The sequence below is a fragment of the Triturus cristatus genome, chromosome 7 (genome assembly GCF_964204655.1).
Source record: "Triturus cristatus chromosome 7, aTriCri1.1, whole genome shotgun sequence".
Lineage (NCBI taxonomy): Eukaryota > Metazoa > Chordata > Amphibia > Caudata > Salamandridae > Triturus > Triturus cristatus.
Window position 1 is genome coordinate 1018860814 of NC_140590.1, and position 23429 is coordinate 1018884242.

At 43.6% G+C, this 23429-nt stretch overlaps 1 protein-coding gene across 1 annotated transcript in view; it reads left to right on the plus strand.

Annotated features, from left to right (window-relative positions):
• The window catches only part of HSPA4 (heat shock protein family A (Hsp70) member 4), a 481472-nt gene that overhangs the window by 18252 nt on the left and 439791 nt on the right, over positions 1–23429 (plus strand). The window contains exons 3-7 of the mRNA XM_085618072.1: positions 1777–1917; positions 14724–14846; positions 15754–15853; positions 16007–16140; positions 21707–21951. Of these exons, the coding sequence (XP_085474198.1) occupies positions 1777–1917; positions 14724–14846; positions 15754–15853; positions 16007–16140; positions 21707–21951 (743 nt within the window). The remainder of the gene's footprint in view (positions 1–1776; positions 1918–14723; positions 14847–15753; positions 15854–16006; positions 16141–21706; positions 21952–23429) is intronic.

Genomic DNA, 23429 nt, shown 5'->3' on the forward strand with positions numbered 1-23429 from the left:
GCGCACTCTATAAAATCATGATTTCAATATTCGATCAAATAAATTGACCAGCGTCTACAAGGTGCTATTTAACGACAGGTTTTCTAGGCACTAGTAAACAAAGGCGTCTAACAGAACCACACGTGGTTCTGAAGTAACGCTGGCATCTGGGAGGTTCTGAAGTAACGCTGGCATCTGGGATGTAACTATATTTTAAATATGTTATAATATATACTTACGCCAACCTCCATTGTCGCTATTACCACTATGTTTCGGCTCTTATGTACACAGCCTCGAACAGAGACACAAGGGCTGGGGTCTAACGTGCCGGAAGGGGATTTAGTTCACAATATAAGTAAACCGACCACCCTAGGAGCTATTAAAACATGTTTTTGACCCCTTTTAAAAACCAGGCTGGGCCATACACACGGGGCAGAGGTCCGAAGCTGCATTTCTGGTTTCAAATGACATGATATATATTGAATAACATCTGAAAACCAACCTCCCTCGGGCGCTGTGAGAAAACGTTTCCTACGCACTTATATAGGTAAGACTCGGACATACATATGGGGCTGGGGTCCGACGCTCCAGTTCTGGGTTAAACTACAACTTAAATATTCAATAATATAAGCACAGCAGCGTCTGTTAGGCGCTGTAAAAAAAATATTCAAGGCTCTTTTAAACACAAGCCTCGGACGTACATACATGCTCCGGTTCTGGGGTTCAACGATAATTTAAATATTCTAGAATATAAACACAGCGACATCTGTATGGCGCTATAAAACAAGGCAGAGCAACGCGGTCCCGAAAGTGAAAGAGGACCGCGCTGCAGCCGATCTTTTGTCTTTATGGGGCCATATGTTTGAAACACATGGCCCCATAAAGATAAGAAAAGCCTTTACTACAAACTTAAAGGAACCGAGCCAGTCCAACTGGGACGGCTCTAAAAGAGAATGTCACTAGACGCTCTTTTCCAATGGCTGGCCACCGTTTAGCATAAACGGTGACGCCAGCCAATGGAAAAGAGGGGCGGGGCTTAAAGCCCACTAGAGAAATCTACCCTAACTCACTAAATCTCGCCAGCGAGACTGCACATGTCTGCGCAGTCTACGCCAGGCGAGACCTAAAAAAGAGTAGGGGAAAGTTGACTGAGTTGGGCAAAAGGCTGAGATCAATGGAATAAAGGTGAGTAAAGGTATTTTATTTCATGTCTTGTCTTCAGGTTGGATCTACTGTCCCACTCAAGTAAATTCGGATGAGTTTGGTAAAGGGTAGGTGTTTACAGATGGTATAATGCCTCTTGAAGAAATTGCGTAATATGCTAGTGAAGGTAGTTCTGTATAGGGTTTTGGATGAGGGCATCAGTGCTGTTTCTCAAAGCTTCTGTTTGTGAGAGAAGTATAAAGGTAGTGATTTCAGTGAACATGCCTACAAACCAGATGTACGTAAGAATTCTTTAAATTCTAAGACCACTGTGTGCCTTCAGGTGTGGGAGCGAAGGGCACTACAAATACTGTTTGACCTCCCACACAGCCGAGAGGATCAAGTGCTCAAAAGGACCGCATGGTCAGTTTGTTTTGAAAGCATAAATGATCAGGCCTCAGAACACCAGTGATAAATAATAATTGTTACAGTTGTTCTCGGTAGTCTCCCACTTTCCTAAGACCACAAGAAACGGCCTCACTGTCCTTTTGAATTGAGTGATATGCTTTCAGATGCTCAGTGACTATAGCTTGAATGTTGTAAAAATGCTTAAATAATGCGGTTTGTTTTGTCTTTTTCTTATTTTTTTGTCAGGTAATTTCAAATGCAAGGAACACGCTACAAGGTTTTAAAAGATTTCATGGCCGTGCATACTCTGATCCTTTCATTCAAACTGAAAAATCCGATTTAGCCTATGAACTTGTTCAGTTGCCGACGGGGGCAGCTGGGATCAAGGTGGGTATTGTGAGAAATATACTATAAACGATATTATATTGTAATTGCATTTATATAGCGCTTACTACCCCAGATGAGTCGTCAAAGCGCTTTTTCGAGGAGTAGCTCGCTACTTCGGAACCCAAAGAGGATTAGTGGTGAATTAGTATAGTAAAATAGAAATTAATTTGAGTGGTGTATATGTTAGTCTGTTTGGATTGAGAAAGATAGTGGAGGGATAGAAGAGGGAGGAAAGGTTTGCATTTATATAGCTCTTGCCAACCCTAATGAGATGTTGAAGAACTTTTTGGAAGGTAGCACGCTACTGCGGAACCCAAACAGGATTAGTGGGGAATTAGGAAATGGAAATATGAAATAAATTTAAGCGGTGGGCATGTTAGTCTGTTATTTGGATTGAAAAGGAATAGTGGAGGAATAGAAGAGGGCATTGGTCTATAAAGGTTTCCTTTATTTTTTGGAGTTCATAGCAGTAGTATGGGGTTTGGGATGAGTAATGGGGAGGTGGATGGGGAAGAGTGAAAGGGAATGGTTTAAGAAAGGCTTGTTTTGGAGATCTGAATAGTAAAAGAGGTGTGAGATTATGCAAGGAGGGGTAAAGGAGGGAAGAGTCTAGGAATGGTTATTTTGGAGATCATAGTGGTTTGGGATGCATAAGAGTGGAGGTAGAGGATATTTTGAGAGATATAGGGTGAGAAATAGGGTAGTGCATTGGAAAGAGTAGTAGAATGAGGTTTGAGATGAGTTCTAAAGTTGCTAGATGATATAAATTACTCAATAGTAAAACAGCACATTTTTATATTTTATAACTGTGGGGAAACCTAATTTCTTTAACATGCCTTTATCTATAGGTATTTATTAACAAAATGGATGACTATGGGCTATATTTATCCAGGTCTAGCGTACATGCCCGGAAGTGATATCAAGCAGAACGGTATGCAGTTCCTAGTGAACACTATAGGTAGACGTGTGGTTAGTGTGTAGTGGGTAACACATTAGGAGCAGGAGGAAATTTCCTCCTTTCGGAAAGAAGACCCTCACCACTCCCCCCAGCTGTGGGATGTCTTGCTTCATCATCGGGTCGGCGCTGCAATACCCGATCGGTGCCCTTGATGGGGCCTTTTAGTGGAGATCTTTATTTCCTTTGCCGTAAGGTGCCGTGTGTGTGAGGGCGCTAGTGAGTGTAGATGTGGTGGGTGTCAAAGTGCCATTAAAACAGGTTGAAGTGGTCCACCAAAAACTACTTTAATGATCGTGGCCACTCTCCTGGCTAAAAACGTGAAAGTCGCGCACCCCTGTTATAAGGTCACGGGGCTGTGCGCATTTGGGGTCAACATGTTTATTGCCAATATTTCGATTAGAAGCCTATTCTTCAGGACCAAATAGAGATCTATCCACACTTTTTGGTAGTGGTACACAATTAAATAATAAAGTGACCACCCATCCCATACAGCACCCTAAAAATTGGCACCTGCAGATCTATGACGTAAACACAGTCTGGGTCAGAGAGGTGTTACATCAGTGGCCGGCGAGCTCTAACACTGAATAGTACAGTGTCTTGGACATCCGCGCTGAAAGTCAGCAGACCTACCCCAGCTCCTCCGGTCCCGCTGGTGTGACCACGTGAGTGGCCACGATCATTAAAGTAGTTTTGGGTGGACCACTTCTTTCTGTCTTAATCTCACTTCAACACCCAACACATCTATACTCACTAGCACCCTCACACGCACGTCACCGTATGGCAAAGGAAATAAAGATCTCCGCCAAAAGGCCCCGTCAAGGGCGCCGATTGGGTATTGCAGCGCAGACCCGATGAGGAGCAGACCCGATGATGAAGCATGACATCCCACAGTTGGGGGGTGTGTGAGGGTCTTCTTTCCAGAAAGAGGTTATTTCCTCCTGCTCCTAGTGTGTTACCCACTACACACTAACCACACGTCTACCTATAGTGTTCACTAGGAACTGCATACCGTTCTGCTTCATTTATCTATAGGTACTCTTCACATGCTCCTGAATATTTTCAAAAAATGGTCTTTCTCTACTAGTAGAGAATAATAGTGGTTTACCTAACTGGATGTGCCAGTGTGGTCATAAAAGCTGGTTTGAATACCTTTGGCCAAAGGTACGTTTTTAGTATAGCTAGCTTGTTCAGACTAATTAACTTCTGGACATAAACATGCCGACGTCAAGAGTTAGATACCTGCTTGACATTGCTTGGCTTGTCACTCTTGACTAGGAAAACCAGCCCATAGATCCACTGTGAGTACCAGTGAGCTTAAACTAAGTGGAGGTTGAAAGTGCTGCAGTATAAGTAACATAGTCAACTCCGGGGGGGCATCTTTAAAGCTGCGATGTGCAGGATACTTTATGGGTCAGAGAATGGGACTTTAATAATATTGACCTTCTAGCATTTGGAGTGTGATTGCTTCCAAGGTGATGTGAATCAAAAACAAATGAATCCTTATTGGTCACATATCTCACCCTCAACCTTTTGGGGGCTTTATTGCAAGCACATTGGCATTGTTCCTCCAGTATCAGCATTATAGCTCACACATAAAAATCCCCTCTTCTCAGTGTGCCAGAAGCGTAGTTGCAAACTTGATGTGTCAAGATGCTTTTGCTGTTTTTTCCTTAATAAAACAACTGCCTGACATGTAAGTAGCTTCTCTTTTGTATCTATGAAGCATTTCTTTCAGTCTGAAGCCATTCTCGTCCACGTGAGCTCTGTAATCGTAATGCTTACGAACTTTCTTTTTGAACCCATCTGTATGCAAAGCAACTTTCCAGGTTGTTTCTTTAAATTGAAGAGTAATTTAAGTCCAAGCATTGTGTAACAGGAAGCCTCATAAATATTCCATTAAAACAGACTAGTAATGAATAACCCTCTCATTTCTTTTTTTTTTTTTCTTTCTTAAAGTGGCCCCAGATTGACCTAATAAACGAAATGTGCCCTTGTCTGCGTTCCCCGGTGCAGATGCTACCATACAGTACTTGGTCAAGAACAAAGACCATGGAAAGTCCATTATTAGCCCATTTGCACATGTTTTACCCATGCCTAGCAATCCTTTTTTAGGGGAGTTGTTTATAGCTTCCACTAGACACTTACTAATAAGTGTCAGTCTCCGAAATTTTCAATATGGGTTCCTAGTAGAGCTGTCTTTATTTTCACTGGACAGTGGTTGTGATTATTCCACAACATATATTGATCTCTTTATTCCTTCTGCTTCTACATCAGGCCACTTAAGACATACAGATTCACTCGTGACAATTGATAACTAATTTAAGTGCATTCAACTCATTTTTCTGAATTCACAATGCATGACTTTCTAGATTTGATCTCTAGAGCAGATCCAAACAGCTCCTTGCGACACCTGTTTTATAAAACCCGCTTTATTTACTGCACTCTTGGGGTAATGGGCTTGTTGCTCCATTCAGCCTGTAACAATCCCATGTTGAAGGAAAGGTTAGCTTTTTATTTTTTAAATCTTAGCATTTCACTAGTATCTTTACTAGCGGTTACAGCTAAAACAGGTGATATAATTGACTTGTTTGTTAATGAACTACTAAGTCTTATTTTTTTTTTGTTGAAACATTTTTTATTGTTTTCCAACACAACAAGACAACAATCAACAATCAACTCTCAATCCCCACCCGTCCAGGAAATACCACACATGTAACAGCATCCCCGACTCTCCCAAGGACGGCTCAACCTTCCCACCCGGTCCCTTACCCCCCCTCTCCCTCCCTCTGTCAGGAACTACTAAGTCTTATACTGCCTCAAAACTGTTTGGGCATCCAAAAGTTACCCCCTGTATGCTGTTATCTTTGGGCTAAACAAATTGAGATGGATAATATCAGCCCTTTAATAGATTACATCTTGGGCACTCCAGTGTTACTCGAGTAACCGTACAAGTGTAGTAATTTGTAGTGACTGTTGATCAAGACAAAACCAGTTTGACTGCAACAGTACCGCCACTGCATCCCGATTGTCTTATTAAGTTGTGTCTTCAAGGGCTTTGAACCAGTTAACCTATAATATCAAAAGCAGGTACATAACAGCAAGCTGTTGGGTGGTGTATCTCAAAGAAATTGTCCAAAGAGCGAGTTTGCTGGTACATAAATAGGTCTCCCAAGCCTAGTACTTTAATTAGTTGTAAGATGAGTTTTGGCCAGAGGTAAATAGGAATGCAGTCTTGTCTGACAGAGTGCTAGTGAGTAAAAATGTTTCTGATGGATACATCTGCCAGTGGATTCCTCACCTTGTGAATATCACCTGCGCCAGCAACATTCGGAAACTTTTGTAGCAGTATACGCCGATGAGGTCGAAGACGACGTCCAAGAGACACGGCTCCACTCGCGACTCCGCTGATGTCACCGGATCCATAAGAAGACCTCGTCGGCGTGATGACGTCAGTTCCCTTTTTTCTGCGTCGTCGACGCTAACGCTTTTCGGCACTCTCTCTGTAGCTTTGGTTTGATACTTTGTTTCCTGCTGGTATCTCTCTCTTCTTGTCTGCAGCTGCAGAGGTCGACGAAGAAGTCTGGTTTTAAGGCTTGCAGGGAGTGCGGTAACCACATGTCGATAACGGATCCGCATGAAGACTGTGTATGGTGCCTTTCATCGGACCACGATGTCGAAGGATGTTCTTGCTGTCGCAAGATGAGCACAAAGGCTCTGAAGGAAAGGGAAGCCAAATTATTCATCGCTAGGATGAAAAAGGAGAAGAGAGGACTGAGAAGGTTGAGGTCGGCGTCGAAGTCGACTTTGGGACATGCTTCCAAGTCCAAGAAGCATAAGAAAAAGAAGAGGCATGGATCTCGACATCGCTCGGACAGGGATGCGGCTTCGAGATCGACCTCACCTTCTCGACGTCGTAAGGACTTTATCTCCTTCGCCTGTTTCTGTTCCTGATTCTCCTGTTGGCCGGTCATCGCCTGTTGCTTCACCGGAGCATTCTGCGACACCGGCTCCTTCTCAGTCTCTGTCTCCGGTTCCAATTGAAGAGCTTCCAGCTCCGGGCGAGCCTTCGGCTCCACAGATCCCACCATCGGCACCGATCGGCCAGAGTCTGATGATGCCTCCGCATGAGCCATGTCCATCGTTTCCAGGACCAGGTCAAGATCAGACGCATTATCCAAATGCTATGTATGGGGTCTTTTCCAGAGCCTTGTACCCCTCTGGTGCGCCTTCGGGTCCCATGGGTCCTATGGCTTTCAGTTTGGGAGTTCCCCAAGCTTACCCTCAGGCTCCCTTCATGCCATTTTTTCCGGCGACGCCGTCTTGGCATCTACCGGCGCCAAGGACATCGACACCGCTTCCTTCTTCACCGACGCCGACTCTGCCTCTTTCGACGCCGGCTGTTCCTTTGGATCCGCGCTTGACGCCGGCTCCGGCGCCATCGGATCCGGTTACGGCGCCGCCAACTCCTGCTGTGAGGATCAGATCTAGGAGGGAGGCCCAAAGGGTACTGGAGGAACAGAGGTACCAGATGGAAGAAGTGGAGGAAGGTGAGCTGATGGAGTCAGACGATCTATTTGAAGAATTGAAGGAGGCTAGTGGCCTAGACTTGTCACCTGAATGGGAGATTACTCCGCCTGCTGATGCTCCTTCAAAGGATGTGGCTCCCTACCACTCTGTTATTAAAAAGGCGGCTGAGCTTATGGATCTGCAGTTACCATCTGCAGAGTTTAAACCAAACATTCTTACAGAGGTTCTACACTCTCCCTCCTCTGTATCGAAGCCTTTGCTTCCTTTCAATGACGCCATTATTAAGCCGGTAATGGAGGTATGGCGTAAGCCCTTCTCTGCTCCTGCGGTCTCTAAGGTTGTTGCAAGGAGGTAGAAGGCGGCTCCAGGGGACCCAGACTTTTTAACATCCCAACCTTCTCCGGAGAGTCTGGTGGTTCAGGCTGCCTGTTCCAAAAGATCTACAGGTGCTTTTCCCCAAGTCCTGAGTGACAGGGATGCAAAGAAGTTAGACCAGTCGGCTAAGAAAGTCTTCTCTTCTGCCAGTATGGCTTTAAAATCGACGAATGCCACCTGTCTTTTGGGCCGGTATATCCATGCTCTTATGGACCAGCAAAACAACTGGCCCCAAAACTGTCAGAGGAAGATAGACTGAACTTTAATGAGGTACTGTTGGACACCCAGGCGGCTGCACGTCAGGTAATCCAAAGTGGCTTGGATACTGTCGCAAGGATTATGGGCTCTTCTGTTGCCACAAGGAGGAGTGCGTGGCTCAAGTCATCCGAGTTCTCCCCTGATGTGCAGGCAACGCTCCTGGACTTGCCTTTTGACGGCTCTAGTCTTTTTGGCAAGAAAGCGGATGCTGCGCTCGAAAGATTTAAAGAGAGCAAGGCCACGGCCAAATCTTCGGCCCTGCAAACTCAGCCTAGGGGTTCGTTCAGGAGGTGCAGGGGCTTTGGAAGGTCATCCGTTCGTACATACAGACAACCCCAGCAGCAGAACACTCTGTATAAGCGCTACAGAGGCAGAGTCAGAGGTCGTACTCTAGGTCGACAGCTCTCCTTCTCCTACTCTTCCTCAGCCCCTCCCACCACTGCAAAGCAGCCCTAGATCCACCATTCTGGATCATGCTGGTCCTGTGGGGGGCCGGCTTACCCATTTTCTACAAGATTGGAAATTGGTTACTACAGACCTTTGGGTTCTAGATCTTGTAGAAAATGGGTACACCCTTCCCTTTCGGGAATTCCCTCCAAATTACCCTCCTTGCCAAGGTGCTCGCTCGGAGGACCACCCTCTTCTCTTGCAGGAGGAAGTCCTGACATTACTGAAAAAAGGTGCGATATAGGTGGTTCCAGAGCGGGAAAGCGGTCAGAGATGCTACTCCCGGTATTTTCTGATTCAGAAAAAGGACGGCAGATTGCGTCCAATCCTAGACCTCAGGATCTTGAATCTTTTTTCTGAAGCAAGAGATGTTCAAGATGCTCACCCTTGCGCAGGTTCTTCAAGCGCTGCATCAGGAGGACTGGATGGTGTCGATCGACGTGCAGGATGCGTATTTCCACATCCCCATCCTGAAGTCGCACAGGAAGTATCTCCGGTTTACGGTAGGGTTGCAACATTATCAGTTTGCTGTCCTCCCATTTGGTCTTACTACTGCACCTTGGGTGTACACCAAGGTGATGGCAGCCCATCTCAGAAGGTTGGGGATTTCAGTTTTCCCCTATTTGGACGACTGGCTGATCAAAGCGGAGTCTCCAGAGAGGGTACTTCATCATCTGCAGGATACAACTCAGCTGTTGTACAAATTGGGTGTTTCGATAAACGTACCCAAATCTCACCTGGTGCCCTCTCAGCGCAACCTGTTCATAGGGGCGGTACTGGACACTACTGTGTGTCGGGCATTCCCACCTCCACAAAGGATTCTCGACATACAGGAAATTATTCCCTTGTTTTACAATGGAGCGGTCGTTCCAGTCCTGAAGTTCCTTCGTCTGCTCGGTCCTGTTTGCTTCCTGCATTCTGTTGGTCAACCATGCACGCTGGCACATGAGGACCCTCCTGTGGTGCCTCCGCAGGCAGTGATATCAGCACAAGGGAGATCTCGGGGAGTCTGTGAGGATCTCCCGAGAAGCTGCAGCGGAGTCTTCTTGGTGGAGCGTGGAGGGCAATCTATCTCAAGGAATGCCCTTCCATCTACCTCCATCGGTGGCCACAGTGATAACTGATGCATCCACTTTAGGGTGGGATGCGCATCTGGGGGATCTGGAGATCAAGGGTCTTTGGTCTCCAGAGGAAAGGTTGCTTCACATCAACTTTCTGGAATTGCGGGCGATATGTTTGGCGCTCAAGGCCTTCCTCCCTTCCCTTCGCGGTCAGTCGGTTCAAGTCCTGACGGACAACACTACCATCATGTGGCATGTCAACAAGCAGGGAGGAGTGGGGTCGCATTGTCTCTGCAGAGAGGCTCTGCGTCTCTGGTCCTGGGCTCAGGATCAACAGATTTGTCTGATGGCAAATCATCTAGCCGGGGTTCTGAACGTGCATGCAGACAGTCTGTCGGCAGTTCTCTGCCGACCACGTGTGGAGGCTACATCCGGAGGTGGTTCGTCATGTCTTTCGGGCGTGGGGAACTCCTCGGGTAGACCGGTTTGCCACTCACGAGAACGCTCACTGCCAGTCATTCTGCAGTCTTCAGTATCCGATGCAGGGAGCATTGGTGGACGAGTTTCCTCCCATACCCTTGATTCCTCGAGTTCTGAGGTAGATTCGCCAAGACAGGGCCCAAGTCATATTGATCACCCCGGATTGGCCAATAAGGGTGTGGTATACAGATCTTCTCCACCTCTCCTCGTGCCCTCCACTGCGTCTCCCTCTCAGGGCAGACCTCCTCTCGCAGTCGCAGGGGCAGGTTCTACACCCCCACCTCCAGTGCTTACACCTTCATGCCTGGAGATTGAACGGGGCAACCTGAATTATTTTTCTCTCCTGCCAGATGTGGTAGATTAAATTTTGTCTGCCAGACGTCATTCCATCAAATCTATCTATTCCTATAGGTGGTCTAAATTTGTTCTTTGGTGCGGAGAGAAGTCTATTGACCCTTTGAGGGCTCGTTTATCTGACATTCTTCAGTTTGCCTTGTCTCTTGCTCAGCAAGGCTTTGCTATAGCCACTGTAAAGGGATATCTTTCGGCCTTGTCTGCTTTTCTTTGCTTGCCGGATCAGCTGTCATTGTTCAAATCTCCTATTGTTTTACGATTTCTGAAAGGCCTTACAAACAAGTTTCTCCCTACTCCTTTTATTGTGCGTCAATGGGACTTAAAGCTTGTCTTAACTTACCTGATGGGTTCTCCCTTCGAGCCCTTGCACAAGTATCCCTTGAGACTGTTGTCTTTCAAAATGTTTTTTCTCATTGCGATCACCTCGGCAAGGAGGGTAAGTGAGCTTTAAGCTCTGAGTTAGAAACCCCCGTTCTTGACCAACTCATGCTGAAAGAATGGTACTCCGGACCAGGGCTGCTTTTCTGCCTAAGGTGGTAACTCCTTTCCATCTGGGGCAGTCCATTACCCTTCCTACCTTCTATCCTCCCCCTCACCATTCCAAGGAGGAGGAGCGGCTTCACAGCTTGGACCCTAAAAGGGCGGTGAGCTTCTACCTTGATGGGACTAAAGATTTTTGAGTGAACGACCAGCTCTTCGTGGGCTTTGTTGGCTGCCGGAGAGGCAGAGCGATGCACAAGCGCACCCTTTCCAGATGGATTGTCTTGTGCATCAAGATATGCTACTCTTTGGCCGGTAAGGAACCACCAGAGGGTTTAAGGGCTCATTCTACTAGGGCAAAGTCTTCTATGTCTGCCTTGTCAAGAGGTGTTCCTGTGGAGGACATTTGTAGAGCGGCAACTTGGGCCTCCCTCCACACTTTCACGAAGCATTACTGCTTGGACTCCGAGGTGAGGAGGGACAGACACTTTGCTCGTTCCGTCCATTAGAACTTTCTGGTATAGAAGGGTGGACACCCTCCTCCGGGAGTGGGAAGTGCTGTGGGAATCTATTCACAAGGTGAGGAATCCACTGGCAGATGTATCCATCAGAAGAATAAGTTACTTACCTTCGGTAAGGCTTTTTCTGGTGGATACAGGATCTGCCTGTGGATTACTCACTGACCCACCCGCCTCCCCGTTGTCCACCCTTGTATACCTACAATTCTAATGATGGTGTTTCAAAATGTTGTTGTTACTGTTCAAGGCAGTGTGTTGTTTCTTTTGCCTGCTTATTTATTCTCCACACTGTGTGTGTTGATTTGTATATTATGTACTGTGTATATATTGCTGTCAGTCCGTCCGTGTGCCTCAAAGTCACGGAAAAAAGGGCGGAACTGACGTCCTCACGCTGACTAGGTCTTCTTATGGATCCGGTGACAACAGCGGAGTCGCGAGCAGAGCCGTGTCTGTGACGTCGTCTTCGACCTCATCTGCGTGTACTGCTACAAAAGTTTCCGAATGTTGCTGGCGCAGGGGATATTCACAAGGTGAGGAATCCACAGCCAGATACTGTATCCACCAGAAAAAGCGTTACCGAATGCGAGTAACTTGTTCGTTAGCATTGCCTTTTTTGCCTAATTATACCAGAGTGGAGTGGCTCAGAGCACAACATGGACTTATAACATGGTTATAGTATTTGTTTTATTTAAGGCCAATGGTAGTCTCCCTTTCAGGATTGAAGATGTCGTGTGTGCGTGTGGTATCAGTAGGGTGCAAACTTGTACCCGAGTAGCAGTGTAATAAAGCTTGATCTGCAGCGGTCTTGCCACCTTCAAGCCTAGTTCAGTGGGACATAGAAACTAGATCTGAGAAAGTCCCCTTGCTCCTCACTAGAGCAACTGGTTTGGAGTATTAAAGTTGCTTACTGAAACAGTCTGCTGTGCCCAAGCTGCAAAGCATCGCTTGTAGCAAGGCTCCCTTCCAAGGAGGCAACGTCCTTCTTTTTTTCTTTTGCATTAGAAGTTCCTCAGACTTCTGCAGTCTGGTATATATCTAGACCAGAAGAGCAAATAGTGTTCAGAGATTGTGTGATGTGGCACTTGTTTTGGCAAAGAGACCAACACTGTTTCACCTCATTAGCAACCACTCAAGAAGGGCCTTAATATCCATATAAAGAAAAGGGATCTGGTTTTACCTTATCGTTCACAATGGTGGTAGGATCCATTTTGAAATGGGCACAATGGCAGCACTGAACTGTTAAGAGAATTTGCATGTTAGAACATCAGCTTCTTTAATCTCATTTGGCGAGATGGGTTCAAGTAATAATTGTCTAACATTAATCCTCGTATTTTCAAGGTATTGGATCACAGTTTTATTTGCGCTGTAAGTTCTAGAGACATAGTATTGTAATCTACAAATGCTTTGACAATATTTCTATTATAAATCCGCTGCCCTGCTGAACTCTTGTATCATCACTTTTCATCTACGGAGCTAGGCCACAGTTCGTCTCAAAAGTTGATCTTGCGGCTTGGTCATGTAACCACACTAGCGTTACATTTTATTTCTGCTACTGTTTAAGTTGTCGGTTGCAAAATACCGCTTTCTTGTAGAGCCAATTTTGATTTTGTCTAGTTCAGTCTCATAGGCCCCTTGGGGCCTCGAATTATTTTAGCTGTACAGGCATCTTCAGCATCTCCCATGTTTTTCTAGTGGAACAAATCAATTCCTGTTTGAAAACCTGCATCTGTTACAGAGTGAACAAAGCACCAGTAGAGCATATAAACGGGCATCACTCCTGAAAGTAGACTCCTGGGCACCAGCAAAATGTATTTTGGGGACATCGATCCAATTGCCTTGAGTAAAAAACCGGGACCTGCAGCTGAGCCCACAATGCAAGCTCCTGTAGGTTAGACCAGCCACTACTCCAATGTCTCACTCAGGAGAGGGCGATTTTTCAGTACAATATGGTCTTGTGCATTTTATCAAAGGGTAAAGGTTGACCGATCAGGAGGATCGTTCACTTACTTTGGGCTAGGTGAAAGAAGCAGCCCATGAGAAGTCATGTTTTCATTCACCCCGCTAGCCCACCTGCCCCAGGACCCAATGCTTGTTTGTGATCTGCTTTCCATCATTGAAATCTTTTTTTTTTTTTTTTTATTCTTAGCCGCTCACCCTTTCAAGTTAAAACCTAAGCGAACTACCATTGTGGCGCATGATGGATTACTTTTGCTACTGCTCCTGTTTAAAAATAAATAAATAAATCTCGTTTGATGTATTAAATGTTCTATTTATGGTTAAATAGCGGGAATATGACCCAAGATGAGAGCAGTTGGGGAAGGAGTCTCCAACCCAGTTCTTATTGTGACACGATTGCATTTGTATGGTGTACATTTCCTAGAGCAAATACCTCCTCTGTACCATAATATCCCCTTCTCACGTTGCCCTCCCCAAAGTCACACTTCACCTTCTTCCTGAAGTGACAGTAATGAGCAACCGAAATGAATGAAAACCCTACAATATTCCAAAATGTTTAGGTGCTGCTTAAGACAGCATACCATTGCCAATGCTATTTGGTTGCAGTTTAGAGGTCTTGTTAAAGTTTATTCACACCTGACTTCCCAACACACTCTATCATTTATAAAAGTGTGAATTAATTACACCAGGTGCGTTTCTAATCTTGGATTGCTTCCAAACCACAACATTATATTGTGGTTTTAGAGTGCTAAATTGAGTTCAATGTATAATCATTGTGACAGGTTTCAGAAATGCGATATTTTACATCCAAGCTATTAAAACCTGTTGCTGGATGATTTTCGTGTAGCATCATATTAGTAGTTTCAGTGAAATATGTCAATAGAAAAAACTGACTTCCTTGTGTTAAGATTTATGCTATCGGGAAAAAGTGTGGCCGAACTGGAAGGCCTAGGATGCTTGTTTCTGGTCCAGGAAAGCCCTGACTTGGCAGTTCAGGGCTGGACTGTTCCCATGAGGCACAGGGTCAAGACTGATTTGCATATGGCTAGGTCTGAACTGGGGGTGGTGAAGTGAGATAAAGAACGATGATGGATTCAACCCAGATCTGAGACTGGGGGTGAGTGTCATCCGAGTTTCAGCGCTCCGTCCATCGGCTCCTTGTGTTTGCTTTGCTTACAAATTGGGGCATTTCCTACCTGGATCAAACTGTAGAATATAATACAAAAACTGCTAACCCAGTAATTTGTACATGCCAGTTACAAGGGCGTTTGCTGTTATAGACTAATGCAGTAATCCTGTTGGTGCAACAGGTATTTGAGATAACCAATCCACTTACGTTTGTATATGAGGCATGCATGTTTCAGCTACTTAGACTTTTGTTTTTCTCTGAAGGCTATGTATTTGGAGGAGGAACGCCATTTCACGATTGAGCAGGTGACAGGAATGCTCCTGACCAAGCTAAAGGAAACTGCTGAGAGTGCACTGAAAAAGCCTGTGGTCGACTGTGTAGTTGCTGTAAGTAGAAGAAAAGCTCCACTGGAGCTAGCAGTCTGTGTTTAAAAGAAAGTATCAGATGCATGGCAGGCATTTTAAATTTGAGTAATTAGATGGTTTTATGTGACCAAATTTTGGTATTCTTTTGTTTTCTTACAATTTTTCTTGGCTCTGTATGTATAGAAGTTGCTTGCAATAAAAAAGAAAAGCCACCGCATACATTTCATTTGTATTTCTGAGTTAAGTTATGTATGTGTTGCTTCACATTTATTTTTCATGAACCAACATTTTAATGGTGTTCTAAAATGGCAGATGTATTTTGTTCATCTGCACTTCAAATTTATCATGAGTTGGGTGGAGAGCACCACTGTTTTCAAATCGGTATGTAAGGGTAGATCTTTAAGTGGCAGATGTAATGGGTTTTACAAAGTTGCAGCATATTAGAATGTTTTGGTAACACAGCTGACCTGTGTGCTAAGACTCTTGTACTCTGATACTCTTTAGGCTATTGGTCAGGGTTTTCACTTTTATCCCCCTCTAAAGTTGCTTTAATGTGCTAAAGATTATGGTGGCAGTAGAGCGTACGTTGGGAGCCCCAAGTGTGCGAAATAGAAGAGAGCTGAGATAATGCAATTTTTTTTTATCAAAGGCGAAGGATAGCTTATGAAAGATAAAGTGGTAAGTTGTCGTGATTGTTGACCATATACTCAGTTCAAGTTTAGGATTTAGTTTGGTTGATCTGCATGCTATTAGTTAATATGCATTTGTTTCTGGATGATGAGGACAACTTGCTTTTAGAAGGTGCTTCTCACAACTTCTGAGTACAGCCGGTAAGTCTTTTTACATGTATTTGTGTATAGTATGGTAACTTGTGTTGGCAATTTGTACTTGGGATACATGAGGTTGTTTTGGTTAATTTTCTACTTAGGTTCCCTGTTTCTATACTGATGCAGAGAGGAGGTCTGTTATGGAAGCCACACAAATCGCTGGTCTTAACTGCCTGCGATTAATAAATGAAACCACTGCAGGTAAGCCTTTTTTTTTTGGGGGGGGGGTGTATTGAATCAGGAAGTGCAAATCCTGTTTAATTTAGACCACTTGTAAAAATAAAAAAAAAATAAAAAAAAAAGTTGACTTATTCTGGTTCTTCTTTTCATAAATGTAATTGGTCTTCATTGCAGTTGCCCTTGCATATGGAATCTACAAACAAGACCTGCCTGCCCCAGAGGAGAAGCCAAGAATTGTAGTGTTTATTGACATGGGTCATTCAGCATTTCAAGTTTCAGTGTGCGCCTTCAATAAAGGAAAACTAAAAGTAAGTCCGTGTTCATGCATCTTGAGTGGAGAAATATCAGCAATACTATCATGACGTTATTTTTTCAGGTCTGCATACTACTTTAGTGTGTGTTTGCTGCTGTTACTATCTTAGGGGAAGTTCAGGGATGATAGCATAGCTTGTGCTTAAGACTGTAAAATAATGTTAGAACTTGCCTCCTCTTGTAAATTGTGAATACTCCAGTGGACTGATTGCTGCTCTTTGTCATTATCCTTTAACTTTGTTAAACATTATCATAGTAATTCTTGTCAGTCTACTGTTTCCAGGGTGCTTTTTCATCACTTTGCTGTTCCAATTCATTTCAGAGTGAGTGCCATTAATTGTAGGTTTGGTTATATCCTAGATTATAACCTTGACCAGAAACCATTTTTTAGTGTAGATATGTGTAGTTTGCACACACAACGCAGTTCCTTAGAAAGCCTTGTTCAACAGGAGCCAATTCTCACCTACATTTTTGCCCATGATGTAATTCGTTAACGTGCTGCCTTGTGTCACAATCTTTTGAGATTGTCACTATGCACCTTGCCATTTAGTGAATTTACTGCCGTAGACAATTTGAATTGGTTTCATTGCTCCTCTGTGATTTTACTTTCCGCTTACGAGAGCGGTGTTTCTTTAATACCATTGGCTGTTTGTGAAAGCATTGTACCTTGAATGAATTACCACATTATGGTGTGGTATTCGGTAATCCCTTCAAACAAAGGGAGGGCAGATTGCTTTCATTTAAAACAGACGCATGTTCGGGTTAAGTAATTGAGGTGCTGGGGCATGCAGCGATTTGACACCTCAAAATGTCCCTGGATAAGGTAGCTTTATATTATTTTGCAGTATGTTTTGGATCCACGTGCTAGAGGATTACAACAACTTATTGACCTCTTCTTTAAATGGTGTAACCAGAACTTTGCTTACGTTTCTTAGCACAAACTCAGCTAGGTTGTATTGTATCACTTCACAATCGGTGTGTTCAAGATAGACCAAAAAGAAGAGAAACAATTCATAGTCTTAAGCATTTGCTAGATTGGATACTGCCATTCTTTCTGAGCGCAAGTTTTTTTTTCTTCTAGAACACATTGATTCTGTTTTCGCGTTTTAAAATATATTTTTACATCAGCAATAAACTTCTGCACTTGAGAGACCATTATTCTGCTGACCCAGCCTTGTTCCTGACCGTTTCTCTGACATGTTCTTCAAAAATATCTGTTTGAGTCCAACATATTTCCTTTGCCTGCTCATCCTGGGCAACTTTTGTAGTCCATGCTTTTGGAGATGTCAGCCCACATGAGAAACTACAGCTGCCACCAGACTTGTTTACTGTGCACCATAACTCGGAACCCTGTGCAGCTGAACCTTGTGATTTGTCTCCTGTTTTCCCAGAGTTAGATACCCCAGGCTTGAAGAGTCGTCTTGGAAAAAAAAGTCTGGGTATATTCAACTATCAGGCGACGGCACCCCCAACAGAGTCCCTCCAGATTTTTTACCGTTCGTCATGTGAAGGGAGTCTCCCTGAGCTTTGTAAAGTGGGGAGCTTGGATTGATGACAGGTTTTCTGGTTTCATATTGTGCCATTCAGCCCCTAGATGTATATGCTTTGCTTCCCTTATACCCATCTTACCGCCACCCTCCACCGGTCCAACATCCTGCTGGCATCAATGCGGCCTTCGGTCATATCACAAACCAAACTTTGTGGTCCTTGGAAAAATGTTTGAGAGTACCCATGGACAGCCTGGTCGATCATCACGGGCCGTTTGCCCGTTCTTTCCTACAGGAGTTTCTAATCCAATTGGTTTTGCAGTCCCAGCTCCTGTGAGGTATTGCTTGAGTATCTATTCTAAGGTAAGGAATCTGTGGCTACAACAAATTACTTACCTTTGGAAATGCCTTATCTGGTAGAGTCTATCTAACCAAAGATTCCTTACCAACTTTCCCTTCCTCCAGCTCTGCGAACACATTGCGGTGTACAGAACACCATTTCAAGGGCCATTGTCTGTCGCACCAGTCGCCAGGGCTTGTCACTAAATCACGAAAGTAACTGACGTCAGCACTCCAAGGTGGTGCCTATATAGGTACCGCACACGTCCCTTCTGACACAGATGAAGTCACCTACCTGTGCACAGGGGTACTGCTTGAAATTTTTCCGGATCCAGTGTTACGCCTGGGGATAATGCGAAGGTAAGGAATCTGCAGCTAGATAGTCTCCAGCAGATACAGCTTTACCCAAGGTAACTAACGTGTTAAACACTGCCTAAACTGTAACACTGATTCACTTTCTGGGGCTTTTTTGTTATCTTCAATATAGAACAGAACTGTTGACCAACCGCGTTCCTAATTTTCGGGACATTGTGCAATGTAGGAAAGTTTCCCACTTGACCAGTGCTAATAAAGCACTTTAGTGGCAGTTTGTAAACAACATCTAAATAATATTCTCTTAATAGCATATCCCAAATAATGAGTCACGGTCTGTATATTCTGCAGCTGCTTTTCTTAATGAGCTTTGCTTTTACAGTTACTCCCTACAGTGTTGAAAATGGCTCCATCCTATTTGCCACATTCAAAAATGCAATTCGAACCTAGATATCACAGTGCATAAGCACACTATGTTCGCTTTCCATTCCGATCTGAAGTTGTTCCTCCATTCACTGCTAAATTGTGACGCAATAGCTATGTATTATGACCACAACCTGGGAGGATGCGATGCCTAACACTTGCAATTGTTTTTTTTGTTAGAAACCTCAGTCTACCAAGTGCAGAAAATCAGCATGCAGATGATAAAACAGACTCTTATAAGACCACTAATGGGTGATTGACATATTGGGGGGGGGGGGGGGCAGGTTCCACCTCCGATCAAACTCTGCAGTGGCAGAAAAAGAAATCTGCTAATGTTTTGGAATCCAGGGTACTTCAGGAATTTGATTATGATCGACTGGTCCAAATCACTTTTCTACACCTTCTCATTCCTAAGTTGATCAAGCTGAAGCAAGCCAGAACTAGAATAATCCCTATTGTCCTATAATGATGGAGACACCGGTGGTTCACAGATCTGATTAAGCCATTGTTTTGAAATTGTATAAAGCAGATCTATTTTTCAGATTCAGTGTTGTAATACTGCACAACCTGATATCATTGAGCTTATCCTTCTGTCTCCGGAGCTCACCCAGTATGTCCGTTTGAATCTTCTGGCTGACCAACTTTTATTTGTATTTTTTTTTCAACCAATCTTTTTATATGTTTTCACTATAACACTTTACAAATTGTATTGCAATAGGTTATACCAGCAGAAACGCAGTGGAAAGGATGTACAATAATAGACTATTCTGGGTACCACACCAGTTTGTTTCCATGGGAAAAGGAATCGCAGTGGCCCTTTGGTAAAATGTAAGCTACATTAGGGCAAGCAGGAAGTTGCTGACCCAGGCCTGGAGGCGGAAGGGGTGTGATTGGGGGGATGGGGGGGGGGGGACAAATTTGTGGAAAGGGGGGGCAGTGCGGCTCACAATAGCAAGGTGGCGCTTCCACTTTTGTTCCTAGCATGATAGTTTTCCCCAGTCAATACATCTGAGATTTTCTAGGTAAAATTAAGGTCTCCAAGCTCTCACATTTTTCATTAATGTTGGTCAAACAAATGCATATCTGATGGCATCTAACCAGTTTAGTTTTAGATTGATAAATGTCTGTTTATTGTTGTGCAATCAGAAATCAAATGGATCACCGCAGGTTAAGCCTTAAATCTTGTGTGCCCAGTGAATGGGCAGTAACCTAGGGCCTGATTTAGAGTTTGCTGGACAAAGTTTACTCCATTGGTATGGCGAAGGACAGTAAATCTTGAGGGACCTTGGCCCCGCGTCTCTTTACATTGACCGGGACCACCATAATGTACGGTAAGTCCCAGAGCAGGAGTTTGTTTTTGAAAAACAAAAAACTAATTGCCTTCATGCTGAGTCCTTTGAGGAAGTATTCTGTCAAAAGAGCCGGAATACTTAATGTCTGCCTGGCTGTAAATGAGATGGGTAGACTGGAGTAGCTTATCTGCTAAATTCTAAATCAGTCCCCTAGACTTAAATAGAAATTTACTGGTTGCAGAGAAACCTGGAGTTCATACATAAATTTTGAAAGCTCTTTTGTCTAGATTCATACTCCAGAATGGAACACATGTAGGTCATCACCCTATCTAATGTATTTGCTTAACCTACTGCTCTCTAGTTAGGTTTTTAAATATCTAATCGTTGTCTCATGCCTGCATTTAAATAAAGATCTTCCTATTTTTATCCCCGTTCAGGAGTAACAGGAAAGATCCAGTCCTGGTTAAAGTTACACTAATCAGGTTTCTTAGACATAGGCTATTGTGGAAGAGTTGATAAATATAAATGTAATTTGGATTAAAGCTTGCTCTTACTGTTGAGACTTTCAGGGAGTTCTGGATAAATTCTTCTGAAACCCTAGGGCTAGTGAAAAAAGGGTAGGCAATTAACGTGAAAAAAAAAAGTTAATTTAGAAATGCTTTATTTTAATTTCTAAGACAATCCACCTTGCAAAACATGTAAGGCTGACAATACCGCCAGGCTGTGTCCAGCCTGTGCTTGCCTTGGGATATGAATAACAGTCTTGCCTTTGACTGCATAAAGACTGTTCACCTTTGAAAGGAGTACATCAGGGCTCCCTGCACATTGAACGGGACAGCTGTTTACAGTGCCCTAACGGGGCTTTTGGTGAAGGGTTGGAGGAGAGCTTCTTTCAGGCCGCTTCAGGCCAACTTATCACTTCTGAGAAGGTGAGGGTCTTTCATAAAAGCCTATGCACAGGAAGTGAATCTGCAGTAGATTTGCTGCAAACATAAAAATCTACATGTGGATTCACATGTCACCATTTGCTAAAAAAGACTGCTTTTTCTACTCGGCCCAAAAGCTTAAAACAACAGTGGGAACAGAAAAAAAACTTTAATCTGATGAGGACCTCTGGCAGCTTGGCCAAGAGTTGTTTTATTCAGTCTCGTATTAGGAAGATTTTAGTTTGTGACTTCAAAAGCTGACCCCTCAACATTACAGCTAAGAAAAGTATTCTCCTTTCATCTGTTTCTTATAGCACCTCCATATTTGCTTTTGATTTATTCACTGCACTTGAATGCTCTTGAGAGTTAGACAGCATAGTGAAAATGGAATATAATATAAGGGAAAATGGAGCACACAGATAAAGGATGTTGTCTTTCAAGTCGCATATAGGAAACATTGAAGATCGAACTATTCGACTACTGAAAGATGATGCCAATATGAAGGATCTGAACGGTCTTTGCTTGATTTACATTTTGCTGCTTGAGGTCCAGCTGTAATAAAGCTAATTTTCTATAGCTTAATCCTTGTTTCAAAATGGTGAGACAAAGTAGCTGTAGAATGAAATCCTTTTGTAGCAAGCATGTTAAACTCAAATCTTTTACTCAAGAGCTGTATTCTCTTGGAAAGTTACTTTAAACTATCTGCTAAATGTTTGGTTGGACAATTTGAATAATTTATTTTACAGTAACCTAATTAGATCATGTCTGTTAATACTTTTCTAGGTACTCGCTACTTCATTTGACCCCAGCCTTGGTGGCAAGAAATTTGACGATGTATTGGTGAATTATTTCTGTGAAGAATTTGGGAAAAAATATAAGTTGGACATCAAGTCCAATATTCGTCCTTTGCTGAGACTTGCCCAGGAGTGTGAAAAGCTGAAGAAGCTAATGAGTGCTAATGCTTCTGACCTGCCTATGAATATTGAATGTTTTATGAATGATATTGATGTCTCTGGAAAAATGAACAGGTATCAAATGTCCTTAGAGTGTTTTGTATATCCTTCTCATAAGTAAATAATTCTACTGTTGATGAAGATAAATCTGTTGCAGTTTTGTACGTAATTTGTTTTCACTACAAGCATTATGAAGCCTATGCTTTTCATGCCATGAATTTAACTACTCCCTTTCTACTGTTTGACTTAATCTGAAAGTAAACTATGCCTTGCTAGAGTACCATAATAGGTAGCCACCTATTTTTTTAAAATTATTAATTTTAAATCTTAAGTTTTATCTAGTGCTAGCTAGACCCGAGCGCTTTACAACATGAATTAATAGAGTAGTGAAAACATAGTATAAGAATACATGAGGAGATATGCATAACCAACATTTTGAGACAGTACATTAGAGGGGTGAGTCAAGAGGTAGCTTGGGTAGGTGAAACCGTCAGAAGACCACCAATCCTTGATGGTCTAGGTAGTAAGGAGAGTCAACTGGGTTGTCAGTCTGGTTCAGTTGGCTTTGTCTGTAAATAATGTGTCAAGGAGATGGAGTTTCAGGTCCCTTTTGAAGCGGGAGAAGCAGGGGTTGCATCTGAGTTCAATAGGGAGTGCGTTCCACTACCTGGGTACACTACCCGGAAAGACTGGGTGGCTTTCTTTTTTAATTTCGGAGGGATGAGAAGAAGTGAGTTAGAGCTTCTCAGAGTTCTGGCTCTTCCTGCTTTCACAGGTTTGCTGTTAAGGTAGTTGTGGGATGCGTGTGAAGGGTTTTGTGTGTGATACATGCAGACTTGTTGATACATCTACCTTCAATGGGAAGCCAGTTGAGTGATTTAAGGGTTTGTGTGATGTGTTCAAACTGTTTAATGCCTGTGACGAGTCTGGCTGCCATGCTAAGGACTGACCTTAGTAGGGCTAGGTGGGATTTTGGGCTCCCTGTTAGGGTGGCGCTCACATAGTCCAGTCTAGAGAGGACCAGGGCTTGAACTATTGTCTTGAAATCATCCTGGGGGATGAAAGTTTTAATTTTCTTGAGGTGTTTTAGGGAGTACAGTGCGCCTTTAGCAGGTTGTTTGACCTGGTCTTTCATTGACAAATTCTTGTCCAGGGTAATGCCTAGTTACTTTACCGAATCTGAGAGGATAAAGGAGCAGTTGAGGGCATCCAGGTACTTGAGCCAATATTGTATTGGTAGGTGGTTATTTTTCGGAGAGAACAATATTAATTCACTTTTGTTCGGGTTCAGCTTTAGGTGGTTCGAGCAAAACCATGATTGTATCTTGTTTAGTGTGTCATTGAGATGTTGGATGTCACTGGGAGATTTGCTTTTGTAATAGTTTTCTGTCCTCTACATATAGGTGATCCAGTTTGCTTTAGTATGCTTGTGATTGGTTCCATGAAAGGTTGAAGAGAGCCGGGGAGAGGATCGAGCCTTGGGGGGGACACTAAGCGTGGCTTGTGAAGGCTGAGAGAGGCAGGAGTTAATTTTAATTTGTTGTGATCTGTGT